This window comes from Ptychodera flava, chromosome 15 (genome assembly GCF_041260155.1).
Source record: "Ptychodera flava strain L36383 chromosome 15, AS_Pfla_20210202, whole genome shotgun sequence".
NCBI lineage: Eukaryota > Metazoa > Hemichordata > Enteropneusta > Ptychoderidae > Ptychodera > Ptychodera flava.
In genome coordinates this window covers 13,441,668-13,461,562 of record NC_091942.1, presented here as the reverse complement: position 1 = coordinate 13,461,562, position 19,895 = coordinate 13,441,668, and the positions used below count along the sequence as shown (strand labels likewise).

General features: G+C 37.7%; 2 protein-coding genes across 2 annotated transcripts in view; one reads left to right on the top strand and one right to left on the bottom strand.

Annotated features, from left to right (window-relative positions):
- LOC139151208 (VPS35 endosomal protein-sorting factor-like) overlaps positions 1-7,146 on the bottom strand; it is a 34,697-nt gene extending 27,551 nt beyond the window's left edge. The window contains exons 1-8 of the mRNA XM_070723823.1: positions 7,053-7,146; positions 5,316-5,406; positions 4,173-4,373; positions 3,331-3,447; positions 1,946-1,976; positions 1,403-1,485; positions 720-848; positions 246-330 (exon numbers count right to left, since the gene is read on the bottom strand). Of these exons, the coding sequence (XP_070579924.1) occupies positions 246-330; positions 720-848; positions 1,403-1,485; positions 1,946-1,976; positions 3,331-3,447; positions 4,173-4,373; positions 5,316-5,406; positions 7,053-7,069 (754 nt within the window). The 5' untranslated portion in view covers positions 7,070-7,146. The remainder of the gene's footprint in view (positions 1-245; positions 331-719; positions 849-1,402; positions 1,486-1,945; positions 1,977-3,330; positions 3,448-4,172; positions 4,374-5,315; positions 5,407-7,052) is intronic.
- Positions 7,147-9,838: 2,692 nt separating this feature from the next.
- Positions 9,839-19,895, top strand: part of LOC139151210 (ovochymase-like) — a 61,860-nt gene continuing 51,803 nt past the window's right edge. The window contains exons 1-10 of the mRNA XM_070723830.1: positions 9,839-9,973; positions 10,624-10,707; positions 10,955-11,126; positions 11,559-11,836; positions 12,113-12,249; positions 12,943-13,117; positions 13,623-13,742; positions 13,960-14,214; positions 14,430-14,789; positions 15,359-15,721. Coding sequence (XP_070579931.1) covers position 9,973; positions 10,624-10,707; positions 10,955-11,126; positions 11,559-11,836; positions 12,113-12,249; positions 12,943-13,117; positions 13,623-13,742; positions 13,960-14,214; positions 14,430-14,789; positions 15,359-15,721 — 1,945 coding nt within the window. The 5' untranslated portion in view covers positions 9,839-9,972. The remainder of the gene's footprint in view (positions 9,974-10,623; positions 10,708-10,954; positions 11,127-11,558; positions 11,837-12,112; positions 12,250-12,942; positions 13,118-13,622; positions 13,743-13,959; positions 14,215-14,429; positions 14,790-15,358; positions 15,722-19,895) is intronic.

Here is a 19,895-nt window from a genome sequence, read left to right as displayed (position 1 = left end):
TATAACAAGATCATTGAAGCCTGCATGAGTATAAAAAGTTTAACTGAAAGTAAATTGCCAAAATACAACATCTTGGTGTGAAAAACAGAACTTTGAAAACACTCACTAGGACAGTCATACAGGTGTTTCTAACGAGAGACATCCGTGATATAACTCAACACAATATGTTGGAAGTGACTCATGGTTTAATAGAAGATAGCTTTATCACAATGAAGGGACTCCATGCTGAATGTGACTACACTTACCGAATGTATCCAATATATCAGTTATTAAAACAAATTTACTGGGATAAAATTGTATGACAGATGTATCTGCCAGTAACTTTGAACACTGGAAAAAAGAAAGAAATAAAACGAACAACTTTACATTTTCATAGTAAAGATTTTGGCTTTTATGCAAGAGACAACTTTTGACGATAAATCATGAATATTTATGACTGGAAATGATGCAACATGTGGAGCAAGATGAGCTCATTTTGAAACATGTCACGTTACAATGCTTGGTGTTTTGAAGCATTAATCTTAGGGATTACTCAATGTTCTGTTGAAGCGGGTTCCAAATGTTTGAGAGTCAAATGTTTCTAAATTTCTTGTGACAAAACACTGACAGACACATGGAAAAGTATTTCACCAAACTAGCAAAATGTATAATGCCATTAAAAGTAATGATGACCTTTGACCTTTGCTGGCAATGAACTTGACCTCAGCGTTTGAACTCACCTGAATTGCAATTTTCAACGTTTTCACCCGCTGATCCTGTTCCCATGCAGATATCATAGCTTGGTTCAACTCATCTATTCGATGTACATAGTCTTGTTGGCTCAGATTCAACATTTCTTTCACAGAGCCCTGTTGGACAGAAAATCATTGACAAATCCTTAATGAAGGATGCGTCCCTAGGACCGATATTCAGACTCAAAATTTTTACAATACTTTGTGGGAATGCTGTTTCTGTGCTCATTTTGAAGCTTTTGGACAATGAACTTTTCAAGGTCTTCTTTTTTGTATGAAAATAAAAAAGTTAATTTTTCCTGAAATGGTAACACGGGAATAGTGGCCATTTTGTATTTCAAATATCAGTAAATTTTGGGTAAATACCATAAATTGTTCCTGTAGTACCAAAATATGCACAGTGAAACATTACATTTATTTCAAATTTTGACGGAGAACAGTTGAAGTTTCCTTGAAGAATATTTGGGCAAACTTTAAATCTTTCAGTTTCAGGTATGTACTACTTTAATGGAAATTCTTCATGGAATAAATGTCCAGTAACCAGGTATTCTAAACACAAACTGAAAGACAAATTTCAAAACACTTTGTTGACCAGTGGGGCGGCACTGCAATACATACATGGAAATATGCAAGTATGATATGTAACATGCTGTGCAGGGTAGCATTCTCACCTCTTCAAAATCATCCAGCTGTTCAAGTCTGTGTTTGACTTTATCAGAGACAGTACTCTGTGCTACTTGGGTCTTCACAACAACTACAAGAAAAACAAACAAATCAATAAACAAACAAACAAACAAAATCCATTTTAAAGTAATCACCGGACTTGTTTTACATCTGATGAATTAGCTTGCAGCATCAATTTAACCATTTTGCATCAGTTTCCCCTGTATATAAATTCAACTTTGCAATAGACTGAGTGGAAACAATATAATTGAGACAAAACATGGTGGTGAAATGGTATGGACTCAGCTGCAAGTGGATAATTTTGAAAAACTGAATTAAGTCAGCTGATTGTATCTGCAAAGTCACTTCCGCAAAATTATTCATGTTTACATTTATCACATTTATACTGTTCATCATTATGACTTAAACAGTGTGCATGATACAAATATATGATTTCAGGATTTCACGACTCAAATTTTAACTGTTGACATTTTAAATGAATAACAGAACGTATCCAGCCATGATGATACAGGAACTAGGACTTCACATACCTTTCTCCTTGTCTGCAGCTGAGAGAAAACTCTGAAACAAAAAATAAAGATGTGCATGACCGACAAGATAACAAGTACAGTAAAACCATTAATCAGTATAAATGTGCTGAAATGTGAATGATCACACAAAATTCATACTGCATTACAATTAAAGTAGTGAAAATAAAATATGAAGCAGAACATTGCACAATGTCTACTTTGAGCACCGAATACACAACTTGTCAGGTAGTTTCTTATCTCATTTTCAGAATTTAAAATAACGCACGTATGAAATAACACCAACCATAGATGACCGACTGAATTCACTGCATTTGGCTACCTATGTCTACAAGGTTTTGTGGGAAATACATCACCTCACTTTCACTTTCCAGCACATTTTACTGTTGTTGAAGCTTTGCCTTTTTACACTCTGTCTCAATGATGGCATTGAATTTATCATAGAGAGTTCCACAAACATCACAACTGTGTTTCAGACCATAATTTTTCCTTTTACATTCATTCATAACAAAGGCAGGTCACTATACTTCACCTCAACGTTCTTAGCACTGTTTGAGCACTCTTTGAAATTTAACACTGAGTAGTCAGAAAAGTATGAGCTCAGAGGACTGCTGGTTAAGAGAACCAGTGTCTGTAAATTTATTGGTAATAAAAATTGGCACTTTGGTGACACACACAACCACTACCAGTACATTTGCCTCTGTAGGGAGGCTGCTGTAAGACAATTCAAGAAGTATCTGTCTCAGCAGATAAGATAGAATATGCCTCGGGGACAGATATTCAGAATCCCAAAGTTTTGCAATATTCTTCTTATCTACCTCTTGTGGAGGCTCATTTTAAAACTTATGGAACAAATAAGGTTTTTACCACCTTAGTGTTATGAAAATTGAGAATTTTCTTTTCCCCATAGATAGCACAGGAACGGTAGCCATTTTGAATATCAAATATTGGGTACTTTATTTCTGGTGCCAAAATTTGAATGGTGACCCACCAATTTTCATTCTTGATATTGAAAAAGAATAGTTGAAAGTTTGCTTGAGGAAATTTTGAACAAAGGTTCCAATCTTTCAATTTTGAGGTGCAAACTACCTTGACCCTTTTCTGCCAAGTCCATATTTCACCATCAGGTCAAGATGGTTAAAATTAATGAAACACAACATATTCCATATGGTGTATTTTAACATAATACTGTACATTTGAAAGCTGTTGAAAACATAAATACTGTAAACTTGATTTTTTTAGACTAAAAATGCTATAACAGACCAAGCCAAGTGGGTGAAAGTATGTCATGTTTTGGCTCAATACCGTGGGCAAGTGATACTGTCTGGCAGGAAAAGGGTTAAAGGAAATCTGCAAGAATGTCACCAGGGCAATGAAAAGTCACTTACTGTGGTGATTGACAGTTTTTCTGAAGTGGTATATTTACTCAATATACCGGCTTTCTTGACTGACCAAGGCTCAAAGTCATCATCAACGCTGGTTTTTTTCTTAGCTGTAGTGTCTGTCTGTTGAAAGGGAGAATAATGCGAATTAGGAAAAGTGAGCTTTCAGCTACAGTCATCATCCTTCAATAAAAATATTTTTCTTCATCTGATGGAAACAAAGACAAAATAATGGCTTTTGCTACGCACTCTGGCTATCCATGTCAGCTCAAATGCAGATTTTGCTACAAATTTACCAGAATTCTGAAGAAAAGCACGTCAGGAAGAACGTTACTCAGAATGAATCAAAATTTGAACTCGTCTCATCAATTTCTTCACAGGACATTGTCCTGTGAACCTTTTATTTCTCTAAGTGAAATGTTAGATATTCAAAGCAAAGTCTGATTTTTATTAATACATGTCCCTCAAAAGGAAAACAGTTGTAACTTAAACAATATTTTCATTATTTTGTCCTATGAAGCAAGTACATATTCTTATTCTTCACTAAGTTTTCCCGGATATCTGTTGAAATGTGAAGTATAAGCCTTACAAACATAACACTGTGTAGAATATGCAACATAATGTTGACATATGAATTCTAGTCTAGACTAAAATTCAGATGTCATCAATAATATGGGACATTAAACATACAGGTTGTATTGCCAAGTTAATTATTCATCTGGCATTTCCACGTGACTTAGAGTTTAGAATGATAAACTATATTTTATAAACAGAATAACTATCAACAAATGTTCATAAAAAGTTATAGCTAATGGAGCTTTGTGGCAAATCACATCACACATGTTTACCTTTTTGAATGCCGCTTCTGCTGCAGCCTGAGATAGGGGATCAGCAAAAGCCGAGAGTGGATCAGTACCATCGAGGGCGCTAGACAGTGGATCTGTGCCATCCATGGCACTGGATAGAGGGTCCGATGTAGTCGTCACATTGCTGTCCTGTTTACTGCCACCTTTGCCGGTCTTCTTTATCTTACTTTCTGTTACAGTAATCTGAACAAGAATGAAAGTTTGTTTCTTTAATGACATAACTCATTAAGTTACACCTTTAAAGGGACATAAGCTGTAACTTGTGGCAAGTTTTTCAGTATTCTGCTTCTGTATATCAACTACCGTGTCTGACCCTAATCCATTTGTCATGCTGAAATTTCGAGTATTCTTTTTGTCAACACAGCTTGTATGTGTGTAGTGATCATTGTTTATTGTTTACAAATGAATTCTAGTCTGGACTTGAATACAATTTTCAACAATAACAATGTAGATTATACTCATATAGGTTGTGTTGATATGCTAAATACTTGGCATTAAATTACGATTTAGGGATTCAATGCAGAAAGTGTAGGGAAACCACAAAACAACAGTTCTGAAAAAGTAGCCAAAAGATACAGCTTATGGAGCTTTAATGCAATACAATGTATTTTTAATTAATTATGAAAATGATTTTGGAAAGCAGGGTGCAATTTGTAACCTGAAAAAAGCACTTTTTGTGAAGAGCCTCATGGATCCTTGCAATTTATTTTTCTCCCAGATGTCAATGGGAACAGACATACATCTTTGTTAAATCAGTGAGACGTGTTCAATGTGCTGTGCATATTGTGTGATGAGAACACCTATCACAGTAGGTGAAACAGTAACCAATACATTGAATATACTGATTGCCTACAACTCTATTTTTCAAACATATGAGAAAACAACTTACTTTAGATTACAGAGTCCATTTCAGCATAAGCAGACATAAAACATGGCATCACTTTGAGATGTGACAACCATGTTTTGATACAGAAAAAAAACCCAGGAAAACAAGTTTATTTTTGGGTCAGAGTGAAAACCTGTCCATTGTATGAATTTCTGTTAACTTGATTTGCAGTGGAAAGCATTTGAAAGAACAAAGTTTATAACAGCTGATAATTTTTAAACTCATGAAATCATACTCACTGTTAGAGGTTTCAATGGATGATCTGTAACAGGATCACCATGTAGTATTCTGCTTTGTTTCTCCTTCTCATAGCTACGAGATCTGGGATGCCTAAAAGAAAAAAACAACAAATAATATATAGCAAGAATATCCTGAGTGAGCATTACTGTAAATGATCTTGTATGGTCATAATTATGATGGTATACTTTATTTTGTGACACGCTGGAGGTAAGCAAGTAGGGTTTCACGGGCAGTGATATGCAAAACAGGAACAGTTCATTCATGATTGGCACAGTCAGTCACTGCATGACGTAGATGAGGAGTGAAATCTATACAATTTGACAATGCAGGTGTTGTCATAAGAACTACTTGCATTGAGTAAGCTAGCAAGAAAAAATTTGAGACGGTTTCTTCCTCATGTATCGGGTGCAGTTTCTTGGTACATTCCCTAGAGAATGTCAAAACAGCCAGTATTCCGTTCACAGCTACACAGCCTGGTACTACTTCTAGTAAGCTACAAATTTGATACACAATGCCCCTGCTGGCTGGTGAAGTCAACACTGCATTGCTTCCAAACAATCTGTCACCAACAATAATATGAATTTTTTGCCAGCACCCTCCATCAAATTTATCTGGGCTGTACACAGAGCAACCATTCCCACCGCTATCCTATTTCATAAACCTCAACACTGCCGAGCAACATCTCATAAGTATGTGGGCAACCTCTTGCAGTAACATTACAACAATTACAAGAATATTGAATCATAGTTTCTAAAAGCCTATTCCGTACAACAGCAGACACAAGTGATATGGAAGTAATTATAATCTATAGAATAGAATCATTATCATACTTGTACTATACTTGCAATCAAAAGATCTGTGTGAAATGTTTGGTAGACCACTTCTCATTTCTGCACAAAAACGATAGAAATGCAGTTCAGTATTTTACACTGAATTGACCACTCAGACTATGATTAATGATGTTCGAGGTTTAACCTGCACCTGTGTCTATTAAGCTGCATTTCATAAAATAGCCACTACCAGCATCAATAAATATAGCCATTGCTTGTCCAGATAACAAGTATATTTAACATTGAGAGAAAGGCTACCAATAAACTGCTTCGTTAGTAATGATAGTACAAGCGTACGGTTATGCAGTTACGATGGGTGTTTGCAGATTCAAAAGTCAGCTGCATAAACATTCTATTGATTTTCGTGTATGTGATTATATCAGTAAATCGCAGGACAACTAGGATCTTTGAAATCAAAATACATAATAACATATCACACCGTCATCCACCTCGGTGCATCCATACGAGGGTCGAGGAAGCCCTTGAATTACTGTGTACGTGTATCGCACATGCTCGATTTATACGGAAACTTTCATGTGTCAGAATATATCAAATAATAATAATTATACTATCATGATCTTAGAATGTCACCGAAGTATCAGTGTTTCTTCCCGTGTTGAGCTACTCCTTAGAGTTTGGGAATATATTGGGACTGCATATACATTGGAGGAGGGACCGTAAACTGTAACTGGTGGTAAATATTGTGATCACACTCAAAGACTGTGGAATGGTCAATTGGTGCTTGCAACATTGTTGGTCCGTAAAACACATTTTGTAGAAAGTTCACCCAAAAATATGCAACTTCACACGAAGTACTAGAAATGCAACTTCACACGAAGTACTAGAAATACTGCAGTTTCGGAAAGATACGCGAAGAAGAGCAGGAAAGGAGGTGTGACTACCTACCACTCGTACGCCGCCATTTTGAAGTCGAACAGGCTCGAACCATTTTATGGAGGGAAGCCGGAAGAACCTGCTAGCAGTACGTACACCTGTATCTGATGGTGAAAAGACAAAATCGCGAGCTTCAATGATACTTATCGTGATTAAAACGGTATTCTTATGGAATATAGATTGTTAAAATCAGATTATAGAGGCTTTTAGAAGATTTGCGACATACGATTTGCGAACGTGACAATCCGACTCCCCTGTTAGTATCACCCAAATGGAATAGCGTAAACACCACCGATGGGGGCGTCTCCGGTTTTGGCACATATCTGTCCATCTCTGCTCTGTCTGCGGCGAGATACACTGCACCGAGTCGTGTCCCTGACGGAGAAATTTCTTTGCAAAACGACTGTGGTTGAAATAAATGACGCAACATTAAACTGTTACAATGATATTCTTTTCCCTTTTTAGCTATTTCAAGAAAGTTTAAAATGACTGTAGATATTTTGAGATGGTTTCATTTCAAACCTTCCATTCTTTGAGCTATAGGCCTAAGCTAATACTTCAGAGGTTCCGTATTCGGCCTAGGATGGGCAATCCAGGCGACGCTGCGAGGACATGATTAATCGTTAGTACGGACATTGTTTTTATCCTACTACTTTTTCCCTTACGATTAGGTGTTTCTGTCAAAGGGAAGAGGGACACTGCGTCCCTAATTTTATACATACTTGACAGTTCAAACCAGAAAATAAAACACTCAAAAATTCCCGTTGAATGGGGAGAAGTTCCAAATTCAGGTCTACATTTTCGCCAAATGCCACAAAATAACGGGTCAAAAGTGCATTTTTGGTTCAAAAGTTGTGCTAAGAGTTAAAAAACCCAGAGGTAACCGAGTCTACATTTTATAAAGTTAACGTTTCCTCGGCTAAAAGTATACAAAACCGTGGTACACATTTATATACCTATTTGCAGTGCTCCCGGGGAAGGGAGGTCCTGTGCACTATTTTAAGCATAGACAGTAGACATGGTAGAGGCTATGTCTTACATGTAAGAGAGTCGTGTATGAGGCCCTCTCGGATGCCGAAATGCGAAACTAACGCAAAGAACACTTGTACACATAGATTTCTCTATCGTGCCAGGCAAAACAACTTTCGGCATTATTCACATGTGTTTATTAGCATGGAAAGTTACATTTTTGCATTCTTAGTTTATACTGTTTCCATTCATAATTCCTCTATCACGTTCAATTAATGTTCCTCCCTTACATTGTCACTTTTTTCTCAGCGACACGTGCAGCGACAGTTATATGATCTACCTATGAAAGCATGTTCAGATTAATACATCTGGGCACATCTGAAATGCAATGTGCTGATAAATGCCCAGTAACTGTACCTTTTGACGAATTTTTAGGCATTTGGTCCATGTGCCGGATACAGTTTCTAGTTCTAATACCCAGTAAAACTTATCTTGACTGTACATGCGTGTCTTGCATTGTTTGTGTTGATAATCGAATTCAGGTCCGGACTTTGATTCAATCGCCAACAAATGCCACACACAGCATTGATAAACCACGGTCCCTGACTGTGGATAAACCAAATAAGCTTAAGTCGTATTTGCAAGTGATGTGGGGCGTGGACCAACGTTGTCCGTACATATACGGAACGAAAGTACTGAACCAACTGTCAAAATTTACAGTTTAACTGATGGTAAAAATTTGTGAACCCATTTCAAAAATAGCGATGCATGTCACACCTGTACTTGAGTTGGAAATGACACCCCGCCTGCCCCTGGGTTGGTCATTTTTTGGCAGGGCATGTGACTGTTACCAACCCGCTGGACTACTGTAAGGTTTCCGAGATTTTAGTTTACTGAGATCAGAGGCAAGGTACGTCGAATGATACTGCACGCGAGGCATAAGTATATTAAATATCAGAGAAGGTAACATTTTTCTCGGGCGCCAACTTTCAAGTTACCGGCCCGTATGCCTGCATGGTTGCTACTTTTTACGAATTGCCTACTCCGAATTATCCCGTGTATACGCCGAAAAGCCGACACATTATATTTCTACCTTCTCAGGTAGCATATAAGCTCTTTTAAGCCTATAATATGTAACGAAGATCGTGGGGAAATTTCAGTAATTTTGTACATAGAGTCCGAGGAACTAGTTTACGCAGGAGACAGTTTATCAATTTTTCCCCTTTCGGATGTTTCGTTTACAATGAATTAATCTTGCAAAGGGAAGACGGTACAGAGTCTCGCCTGTGACACTTATATATGAGACAATATTGAAGGCATACATGTTCTTGGCATTCTCTTTTCCTTCAACGTTGTGTTCTCGTTCTGTAGTGTAACCTCTGGAAATATGATAGATAGTTAGTTATTCGTATGCATTTACAGATAAAGTTCTACAGGGCTTAGTTGGTATTCTTAAAAGTTCTAATGTTGTGACACACAATTTAATTTTAAAACTAAATTAATGGAGGGGCACCAGGCGCCTGTAATTAGTATCTGTCCTTTGTATGCACTAACTGAATGGCCAATTTCATTTGTTGTAGCCCGACATAACAACGGCACGGAAATACAAAGGAATCGTACATAAAATGAAATTAGTATGAGTCTCTGCTATCTGCCTTCTTATTCTTAATGTAAACAATTTACTCGGCTGTCGTGAGTCCACAAAGACAAATAGAAGCAAAAAGCACACGTCGTACATCCGAGACTGTGGGAATTCATCCTTTGTTTGGGTGTTGTATCCATGACAGTTTACAAACAAAAACAACAGGCGCAACTTTTTGAAAAGTGGTTGCTGGGTGTCAGAGCATAGAGGATATCGCTAAACACTTTGGGGATCAGATAACGGCCTTATAAAGCAGAATTTTTAAGGAGTCGGGGTACATTACTTTTGATAACGTTGAAGAGTATACAGTCCGAGGATTCAAGTAAGTTCCCAGTTTGATATATACCTATACTTTCTATATGTTGCTCAAGTTTGCGCCTGTGCTACTCCGTGCCGTTTTGAAAAGTTATGACTCAAAAGTCTAAAAATTATCGATTTTAAATTTCTTTGTTATTTTTGTTCCTTTTAAACATTTTGAGTACAATGTGGATGATTTTTCGTGACTGACTTCAGTATTACTTCTGAAAACGCCCGGTCGAACTTTCGCAGTCACGGTGAATGCCAATCTAGAATTGCCTATCTCCTGACAAACCTGACAACATTTAGGACAGGTTGGTATAAAAATGGTATAAAACTTACACATAAAACACAGCAACACTTTTAAAATAATATGGATTTATTAGTGCCATTCATAACATATTGTAGACATAGTCGGAATAAGACATTGGCAAGAATAGACAGATATGAAATTTGCACAAGCTATAAGTTTCCATGTTACTCCGTCATTAATCGAAAATCCTGAAAATTAAAAAAAAGATAGGAGTAATTTTTAGATATCTGTTCTCAATTTGCAATCATCAGTCAACATGAAATGATTTTAACCCATTCTCTGAAATTCAGTCTTTTATTTTCATTGATAACTTCATTTTGAATTCAAAGTTTTGATTAATGCATTATGTCGTCTTATTTCAGTGATGGATATGTCATCTATTGTGAGAAACGTTATTACAATTGTCGTCTTGGGTGTGTCGTTGTGTCATGCGCAGTCCTACCCAGGTAAGTGCTTTTCGGAATAACGTATTATCAGGGCCATGCATGCAATCGTCATGAAAGTTCAAAAGGATGTATATTTGTATACTTACGTGCTATTCTTAGCGTATACAAGTAGCGCATGCATGATTTTTCTCAAAATATATATGACCCTTCCTTTGTACTTACTAAAAGTTTAAAAGACTAAAATAGTCGATCGTTCAGTCAACGGTGCGCTTAAATATTTAAAAACCCAACATCTCTCAATTTTCAGGATGCGGCGACAAGGGAGTTAGCTCGAATATCATCGGCGGTAGTGCAACAACGGTAGAGGAATGGCCTTGGCAGTCAATGATAAACATTTACAGTTTAATCGGACTTGAAAGTCACATTTGTGGAGGAACTTTGATCCATCCAAAATGGGTCCTGACAGCAGCACACTGCATGTAAGTGACGCTCACTTTATGTTTCACAATTTGGAATCAGCGATTTGTTTATAGACAGGTTATTCTTGTGTTTGCATACCCATCTTGATATCAGCCACTTCATTATATCTAAGATGTGTACGTAGTGGGTGTGCAAGAGTAGATTTCTTCGTCAAAGTTTGGTGGGAAAAGCTTACTCAAGTTTACTGAAATATTGCCACGATCTCTGTAAATTTGGACGACAAAAAATCTGCGAAGAAGTCCATCAAAACCATAGAAAGTAAGCAAATAACTATTGCTCTCGATCTGAGTAGACTGATGTAAAGTGATAAGTGTTAAATACTCTAGGCCAGTCTTCCATCAGTCGTCTTCAAACAACAGGCCTAGGATTGTTCAGCCAGTGTTACAAGTCCCAGCAGAATAATAGTGTGTTTTTTCTGGGTTTTTTTTCAGAAATAACTGGCTCGATCCAGTTCCATATTCGGTCAATCTTGGTACCACATATCGTACAGCGTTCAACGAATCGTCTAGAGTCCTCGTCGACGTAAAGAATGTTTACATCCATCCAGACTTTGATTTGGACACATACGACAACGACATCGCTCTTCTCGAGTTTGTTGAATCGGTAAATCTTACCTCTTACATCGAGCCAGCGTGCATAGCTGGTCCGAGTCAGGACTTCAGCGGACAGAACTGTTGGACTACTGGCTGGGGTAGCACACAGGAAGAAGGTATAGCATGGAGAAAGTCTCCGAACTGACCTAGTCTTGCTTAAAATTCACCCCGCACTCAGTTTTTTCCTGTCACAACTTTGGACATTCGTATTGAATCGTTCGATTGCTCACGTTGTACATCACAAGGCAGCAGCAACATTAACAGAAACAATAAATAAATAACGACAAGATATTAAATATCACTACACACTTTTACATTTAGTTTTCTTTGATAACTGTTTTTGTGACATTTTGAGGTAAATGTTGATATCCATATATAAATTTTACATTCAGATCTGCCGAGTGAGGTTTTGAGAGAAGCAAGCGTTCCTCTGATTACCGACGAAGACTGCCAATCTTTGTTAGAGCCGGGTCAAATACTGACAGAAAATATGCTGTGCGCATCTTACAATAACAGTGGAACTTGCTTCGTAAGTTACACATGGTTATATATATATGTTTCACTGTAATTGATGATTTTCCTCAACAATGAAAACGATCATAACCGACAGTCTTGAACTTTAAATGTTTGAATGGAAATTAGTATCGAAATCCACATAATGGTCAGAAACACGTCGATGTCATGTTATCTACTATACTGACGCCTTAGGTGTCGCGTGAAGACTATAAACTTTTGACAAATTGAAAGAAATCCTGAAAAATAGACTTCCTTCACTGCATACGTAAAGAGATTGTGTATCACATTGACAGCTCCATTAGCTGCAATATCTGCTGTACTTCCATTCGTTAATTTTGTTCAGTGTTTGTCAACTGGAGTTCTTGATATGATATCCGTCAAAACAACCAGTGCTCATCTTATCAGCACAGGCTATATGAATGTTATGTTCGATATTATTGTTTACAAACGACTTTAATGCCTTCTTCTTCAACCCAGTTGGTCGGAAGCAAAGGATGCATTTGCTTTCTACAACACAAAAAATATGAAAATATTAGCAAAAGTTACGTTGAACCAGTGCCCACAAATTACTATGTTAAACCGACTACTTTCAAGTACATTCCGGTCCTTACAGGGCTAATAATATGGTTTGGCACGAGTTCAACGATAGATACAATTCAATAAATTTAATACTGAAATCATTTCGGCTGTTTTGTCAATAACACAGCTGGATGGCGGCGGACCCTTGGTTTGTGAAGACGCCGGTTCATGGTACATAGCTGGCATTGTGAGTCGAGGAAACGCTTGCCTGAACCCCTCGGCTCCGGGAATCTTTACAAAAGTCTCGAATTACGCCGACAATTTCATTGGACACGTCTTCGACGGCACAACACCTCCGACGAGTAAGTTCAGTTTTATTGGAGTTTGGGTGTAGAATGTGAAGTACCGTGCTTTGCCGAATCAGCTGTAGAATCTTAATCTGCTGTCTTCTCTTGTCGTACCCGAGAGGCTCCTCGGCAACAGAACTCATAAAAAAGCTCTGGAACTATTTTAAATTTTATCAAAGAACCACTGTTTAAACACAGTAATTATCTATTAGACCAAAATAAAACTAGTATCTGCGTTTCGTGTGAAATAGGATAGTTAGGTGGATAACATATATATTTTATTCTGTTGATGTCTGTTTCACAACTGCGATCAAACGAATACATTAAAAATTCGTGATTCAATACCTTAATTTTAATACTGCGAAAAGAGTTTAAGGTCAATAAATAGGGTAGATAGGAATTCTGGAAACACATTGGTTTTCTTATGTTAAAGGCTGGGTAATTGTGCCTCTATTGTGATTGTGAACATTATTTTCAACCATTTCTCATCAAAACCAATCCTTGTTTTTTTGTTTTCCAGAACCAAGTGTCTGTGGAAGCGGTGAATTCATGTGTGACGGTGGGATGTGTCTGAATGAACTCACAACGCGATGTAACAGTGCCCCGGACTGCCCTAGTTTGGATGACGAGGCCTACTGTAGTGAGTATATGACGTCATTGAGAATACACACTACTGGACAAACAGACAACATGTAAAAACTCGTAAGCCAAATGCTCCTTTCTAAAATACCTAATCGAAAGTACATCTCGTTAGAATCCTGGATATATTAAATCGAAAATGATGCTCATTTGGTAGTATAATTTTTGTGAAAAAAATGTATTTTTCCTCATAGTTTCTATTTTTTGTCTTGATAAAGGTAAAGAATGGCAGCTATTCAAACCAACATACGACGCAATAACTTCAAGCCTGGATGAAATTGGGAAAGTATCCACTGGCATACTACAGGAAGACTGTATGAATCTTTGTTTGAATGAGACTTCGTTTGTGTGTCGTGCCTTTGATTACGTCGCAGCGTCTGGGCTCTGCCATCTGATCAACAGCACAGCTCTCCCGGTTAGTCTCAATACCAGCGTTGAGGGCGTCGAGCATTGGGATCTCCGAACGGTTCAAGGTGGGTTGAGTTAAATTCTGTCAATGTGCAGATTCATTGTACCAATATTCAGGTTTATTAAAAATTTAGTAAAATGTGTTTATGACGTTTCATATGGCGGATATCGTCCATATCTTTTCAGTGTGGCCTTGATCTTATTTCTGAAAAAAAGAAACTAAATTAAACACACACATTCAACAGCTACACTCACAGTCTATATGTTGTTTTTTTTTCAGACTGTGGTGCTTACTTCTTGAATCTTGACGGCTTCTTCGGCTCGCCTCGATATATGCTCATAAGACCTGAGGTCGAGACATGGTGTAGGATCACCATAAGTAACAGCCAATTGGACGCCGTCGTTCAGCTCAACATCTCATCGGTCATGACCCAGAAAGACGCACTGTCTTCCTGCGAAGATGCTTTCGAGAGATTGATCGTGTATGACGGAAATTCGTTAAGCTCACCGGTGCTAGGAATCTTTTGCCTCGCCAACATACCTGCCGTCATCACCTCAACCGGGAATACCGTTTTACTGGAATACATTGAAGACGAGGGCCTGGTAGATACCCAGGGGTTTCTCGTCCGATATAATATCCGTAAGTTACAGGACCAATTTGACGTAAAGTAGTGTGCCAAAAAGCAAAGATCCAAACTCTGCCACCGTTTAGATTGTTGAATGGTTACAGTCAAATTACCAAAATAAAAATGGAATTGTTCACAAAAATGAAGATCGCTTTAAAGGAACAACATCGCCTTCTCCGTAAACTGCTTCGTCAACTTTGCTGCAAGAGAGATTGACAAAGCATATCTTCAGATCTGCTCAAATGCAGAACCGATAAAGAAAATGATGACATAAATTCTCGTGTCAGCCAAAACAGATGTAAAAGAATCAATAGTGGCCGCTCCAAAAACCTGATAACCCTGGCATACATTGTACAGTACAGGTTACTCATAACGCACAATATATGTTACCTGGATGGCATTACTTGAGTTTACGATTGCTTTTTCGTTCGTTTTTTTTTCAAATGAATAATACTGAGAATCAGTGACCTTTTCTCTTCAACTAACAAAGATGACTTAGGTTCAGGATCCTCATGTTTGATGCGCTTCTTAGACCCATGTAGGTTAGAGTGTGTTAATTAAAGTTAATTATTCCTCTCGACAGGTTACTACCAAGAAGTGACGTTGGACGAGGCACCCGGCGTGGTGACTTCACCGCTGTGGCCCAATGACTATCCTCCGGAGAGAGAGTACCATTGGACCATTCAGGCACCGCAAGCATATCACATCAAACTGGACTTCATAACATTTAGACTGGAAGAAGACGACGAACTCTGTTCCAATGACAAGGACCACTTGACTATCTACTGGGGATTGACAGAAGTCTCGCCTCACTTCGGTACTTTCTGCGGGGTTTTGTTTATATCTCAGTCTGTGGAGTCACCCGGCAGATATGCACACCTTGTCTTCAAATCGGATGGTGAAAACAGCGACAGCGGGTTTGAGATTCAATATGACTTCATACAAGGTATAAAAATCGATTCACACGACAAGTGACTTTGGATTCTTGCCAAATTTTATTTTGAATAATGTTGATGTCCCTACCAAAATACAGTAAAAAAGTTTTTAAAAAGGATCAAAAAGCACTTCATCGACGGTACGATACCGTTTAAAACTTGATCTGTAGCCTAACTTCTCTTTTCTATCTGAATGAATAAATTTGAATATTGAGTGGCCGCAATTTACCATGGACCACTGACTCCATTTATTGAGTGCAACATGTCACCATTTCATTTGAAAAATTAGTAATTTGAAATCCCATGGGTTTTACACGCAAATGCAACGTTTAATTACATATTTCCTGAAAGACAACGTGGCAATAAAGGAGTACTCGATCGACTAATTTCCCGATCTTCAGTTTGTTTCCAGAAACCAAAATCACACCCGTCATATTGTTGTTAAAAATTCTTGAAACTAAAAAATTCCTTTATCGACGCATTGTTAACAAGAACGAACGAATAATTTGGATGAACGATGAACGGTATTATTAGCTACAGAAACACTTGTGAGTCTTTCTGTAACTCGGACAAAATTATCATGTGAATAAAAACATCATGTAGTACTCGAAACGGAAGACTCGTCCCAGTAACGCACACTCTACTTATATTTCTTTTCTCAACAGATGATGCACCAACCGAGCCCGGCGTCATTACCGTGCCCATTATCACTGATCCAACGGAGTCCGGTATTATCACTCTACCAATAGTAACGTAGAACATCGGCCAAATCTAACTGGTGCGGGAAATGACGATAAAAGCAACATTCTTCTCGCCTAATGATTCTACTGATCATGTCACACACAACAGACTGCTAATCACTGCAACAGATACTGGTATGATTACCGAGAACGGATCACATGACAATATCACTGATCTCACCTGCCTTACGGAGATACCATGCCTACATCACCCGTATCTGCAACAAGATTCTGTTAATCACTTTCACGAATGTTTTTTATTTGAATCCTTACATTGATGCCCTCTGACTACCTTTATGAAAATAAAAAATCAAAATATCAATGACAGCAGAAAATAAACCATATTACAGCAACATGTCGATTGTCAAACATTACAAAATTGTTTTGCGAAGTAAAGAACTTCAAAATTTACCTGTATTCTGGAAAGTGATTGTTTAATGCTAAGTAATTATCTAAGTCAAATTACGACTTTCCGAAAAGGATGAGAGTTCCACTTTGCCTGATACGTTATTAACTTGCTTACATTCCCGATCGACCACACTATTCGCTGACAAAAACGTGCGTGTATCTTCCTAGCGAAGATGAATTGTGTTATCATGGTCAAAGGTCAGGCACTTGGAGTGTTCCGTACAGAGTAACTTCTTTATGCGTGTACAATATTAGACACTCGTAGCACCTGTTTTCCAAAGTATCGTTATATTCGTCTATTTCTTTGCACGTTTAGTCAGACACATAACATACATGTACTTGCATCAGTTGCATGGAAATCAGCGCTAATTGAAACAGATACACGCATATCGGTGCGTGGCTGGAGAATAATAGGAAATGTGACATGTTTACTTTATAAATAAACAAATTACTCATTAATGAAGACTGGTGCCTTTTGTATTGTTACCCCACAGGTGCCCGGAGTTGCCTGTGTACATGCATAGAGAGAAATTCTCTCTATATATACTAGACGGCAACTCCACGGGCTTGTGTGTTACCTTATACTAGACTTACACTACACAACACCATACCAGATCACATCGCTATTTTAATACACCGACGTCAGCAGACGACGGTCTCTGTATATCGGACATGGTTGCACCGCTGCAATACGGGCGAGAGCTTCGCTTAGTCATACAGAGTGGTGGCAACCTAGTAATGCCAATTTAACAAATGTACGTATATACTGTATTGAGCCAAGGCAAATGACCTTTGGCCACCGACTTTGCATTGTATGCGTAGTTGATAGTTACAATGATTCTACGAGATAGCAGTTCAATGGTCTATTTACTCCGATGCACAGCTCTCATCTAGAGAGACAGATCGCTGTTGAATATTATCTAAGGGACTGGGTCGAGGCCGTGGAGGGGGTGGATTATTTTTTTTGGCGGACATCAAAATATTGCTGACTCTGTCTTGGAACAAAACGAAAACAAGTTGACCCCTATTCCAACTTTCGAAAACAGGCAGACCCCTCCCCGAGACAAAGGTTAAACAAAAGGTAATATATGTATGGAGAGAGAGAGAGAGAGAGAGAGAGAGAGAGAGAGAGAGAGAGAGAGAGAGAGAGAGAGAGAGAGAGAGAGAGGGGGGGGCAGACAGACAGACAGAGAGATAGATAGATACTTAAAGTTGTATTTTAAACATTCTCTCATTCTATTTTGGTGACATTGTTGATATGTCAGTTGTAGTATAGGAATAGTGTGAATACGGTATTTTTCATGAGCTGTGAATGTATTCGCACTTTGTATGCATAACCAGCAGAACTTTTGTACTTACACTGATGTCAATCACTCATTAAGTAAATCATAAACTGCATTGATATAGCCATCATGTTAATGTTAATGAACCCATGCTTTGATCACTAGAATTTTGTTTATTTCTCATTGTGGATAAAGCTTAACATATTTAGGGACAGTAGCTGTATCTTTTAACCATTTTTAGTTCGTTTATCAACGACAGAAATGCCCAACCTCCAGTTTATCAACATAGCATACATGTGTATGCAGTGTTGAGCAATATTGCCGATACATTAATTTTGGTCTAGACTGAAAATTCCCGTTTTGCCTCCACATATACAGGCTATTTCAAGTAGCTTAACACTGGGCATTGCAATGCCCCTTCGATACTTTCACCATCATGGACCTCCACCAAGGAAAATGGGAGTGAAAAGGTTCAGGGAGTACAAGACACTGTAGTTAAAGGAAGTTGTATTGTCATAAATTTGCAGCTACTCTCCCTTCAAGGAGAACGTAGTTTAACTCTGTGTTCTTATGATTATTCAGGTTACCGGATAAAAGCTTCGATGATAATGTATAATTTCTGTTCTCTTAAACCATCTTTTGATATTACATTAGTTATTCTTGTACTAGCATCCAAGGTTATGAATTTTTTATCTTGATTTACCCATTTACTTTTTTAATGACAAACAGGTTCAGAAACTTTATAAAGGAAACTATCACTACCAATAGTATTAACAAAGTACAATCACACCTTTACCAAAAGAATGAACAGAAGGAAAGAAAAATTTGCTTTGTTGCTTGGTTTCCAATTTCATCTCCTGTGAAGCTCTGGAGAGCTAGTTTTAAAGCTGTTGTCAAATCTGATGTGTACAGTGTTTGAGAGGACTTTTCTTTTATCGTTGAAGCCATAAAGCCCATTTAAAAATGACAAAAATACCTTTTGTTGCATAAAATATCTTTTATTTGAAACACTGTCACAGGAAGGAAAATAGTCAGGGTTGAATAAATGAGAACGAAAAATATCTTGTCATTATTCTCTTTCTTTAATATTTCATGGTATATATGTATGTATCGTGAGTACCAAGTCCTCAAAGAGAAAACAGTAAAGAATCAGGTTTTTGTCATGCTTTCCATATGAACTTCAGATTTCATAATTATGAGTACTCTTCTCAAAACAGACTTTTAATGAGCAAACATCAAGATATCTCTGATATATATATATATATATATATATATATATATATATATATATATATATATATATATATATATATATATATATATATATGATTTATCAAAGGTATGCACACGAGGGGTGCGCCGAAAACTACCGAATGATGGAATTCATGGCTGTTATGATGCTTTGCAGCACAGACTTTCAGCTCGCAAACATCAAGATTATCTTGTATATCAAAGTTGCACGTTTCCAAGGGCGCACCGAAAACTGCCTGAATAACTGATGCAATTCGTGACTGGTATGATCCACTCTATGCAACTCTTAGCCCGTGTTTTATCTATTTACATGTAAAGGGACATAAGCTGTAACTTTTGGCAAGATTTTCAGTATTCTGCTTATGTATATCAACTACCGTGTCTGACCCTAATCCGTTTGTCATGCTGAGATTTCGAGTATTCTTTTTGTCAATACAGCTTGTATGTGTGTAGTGATCGTTGTTTATTGTTTACAAATGAATTCTAGTCCGGACTTGAATACA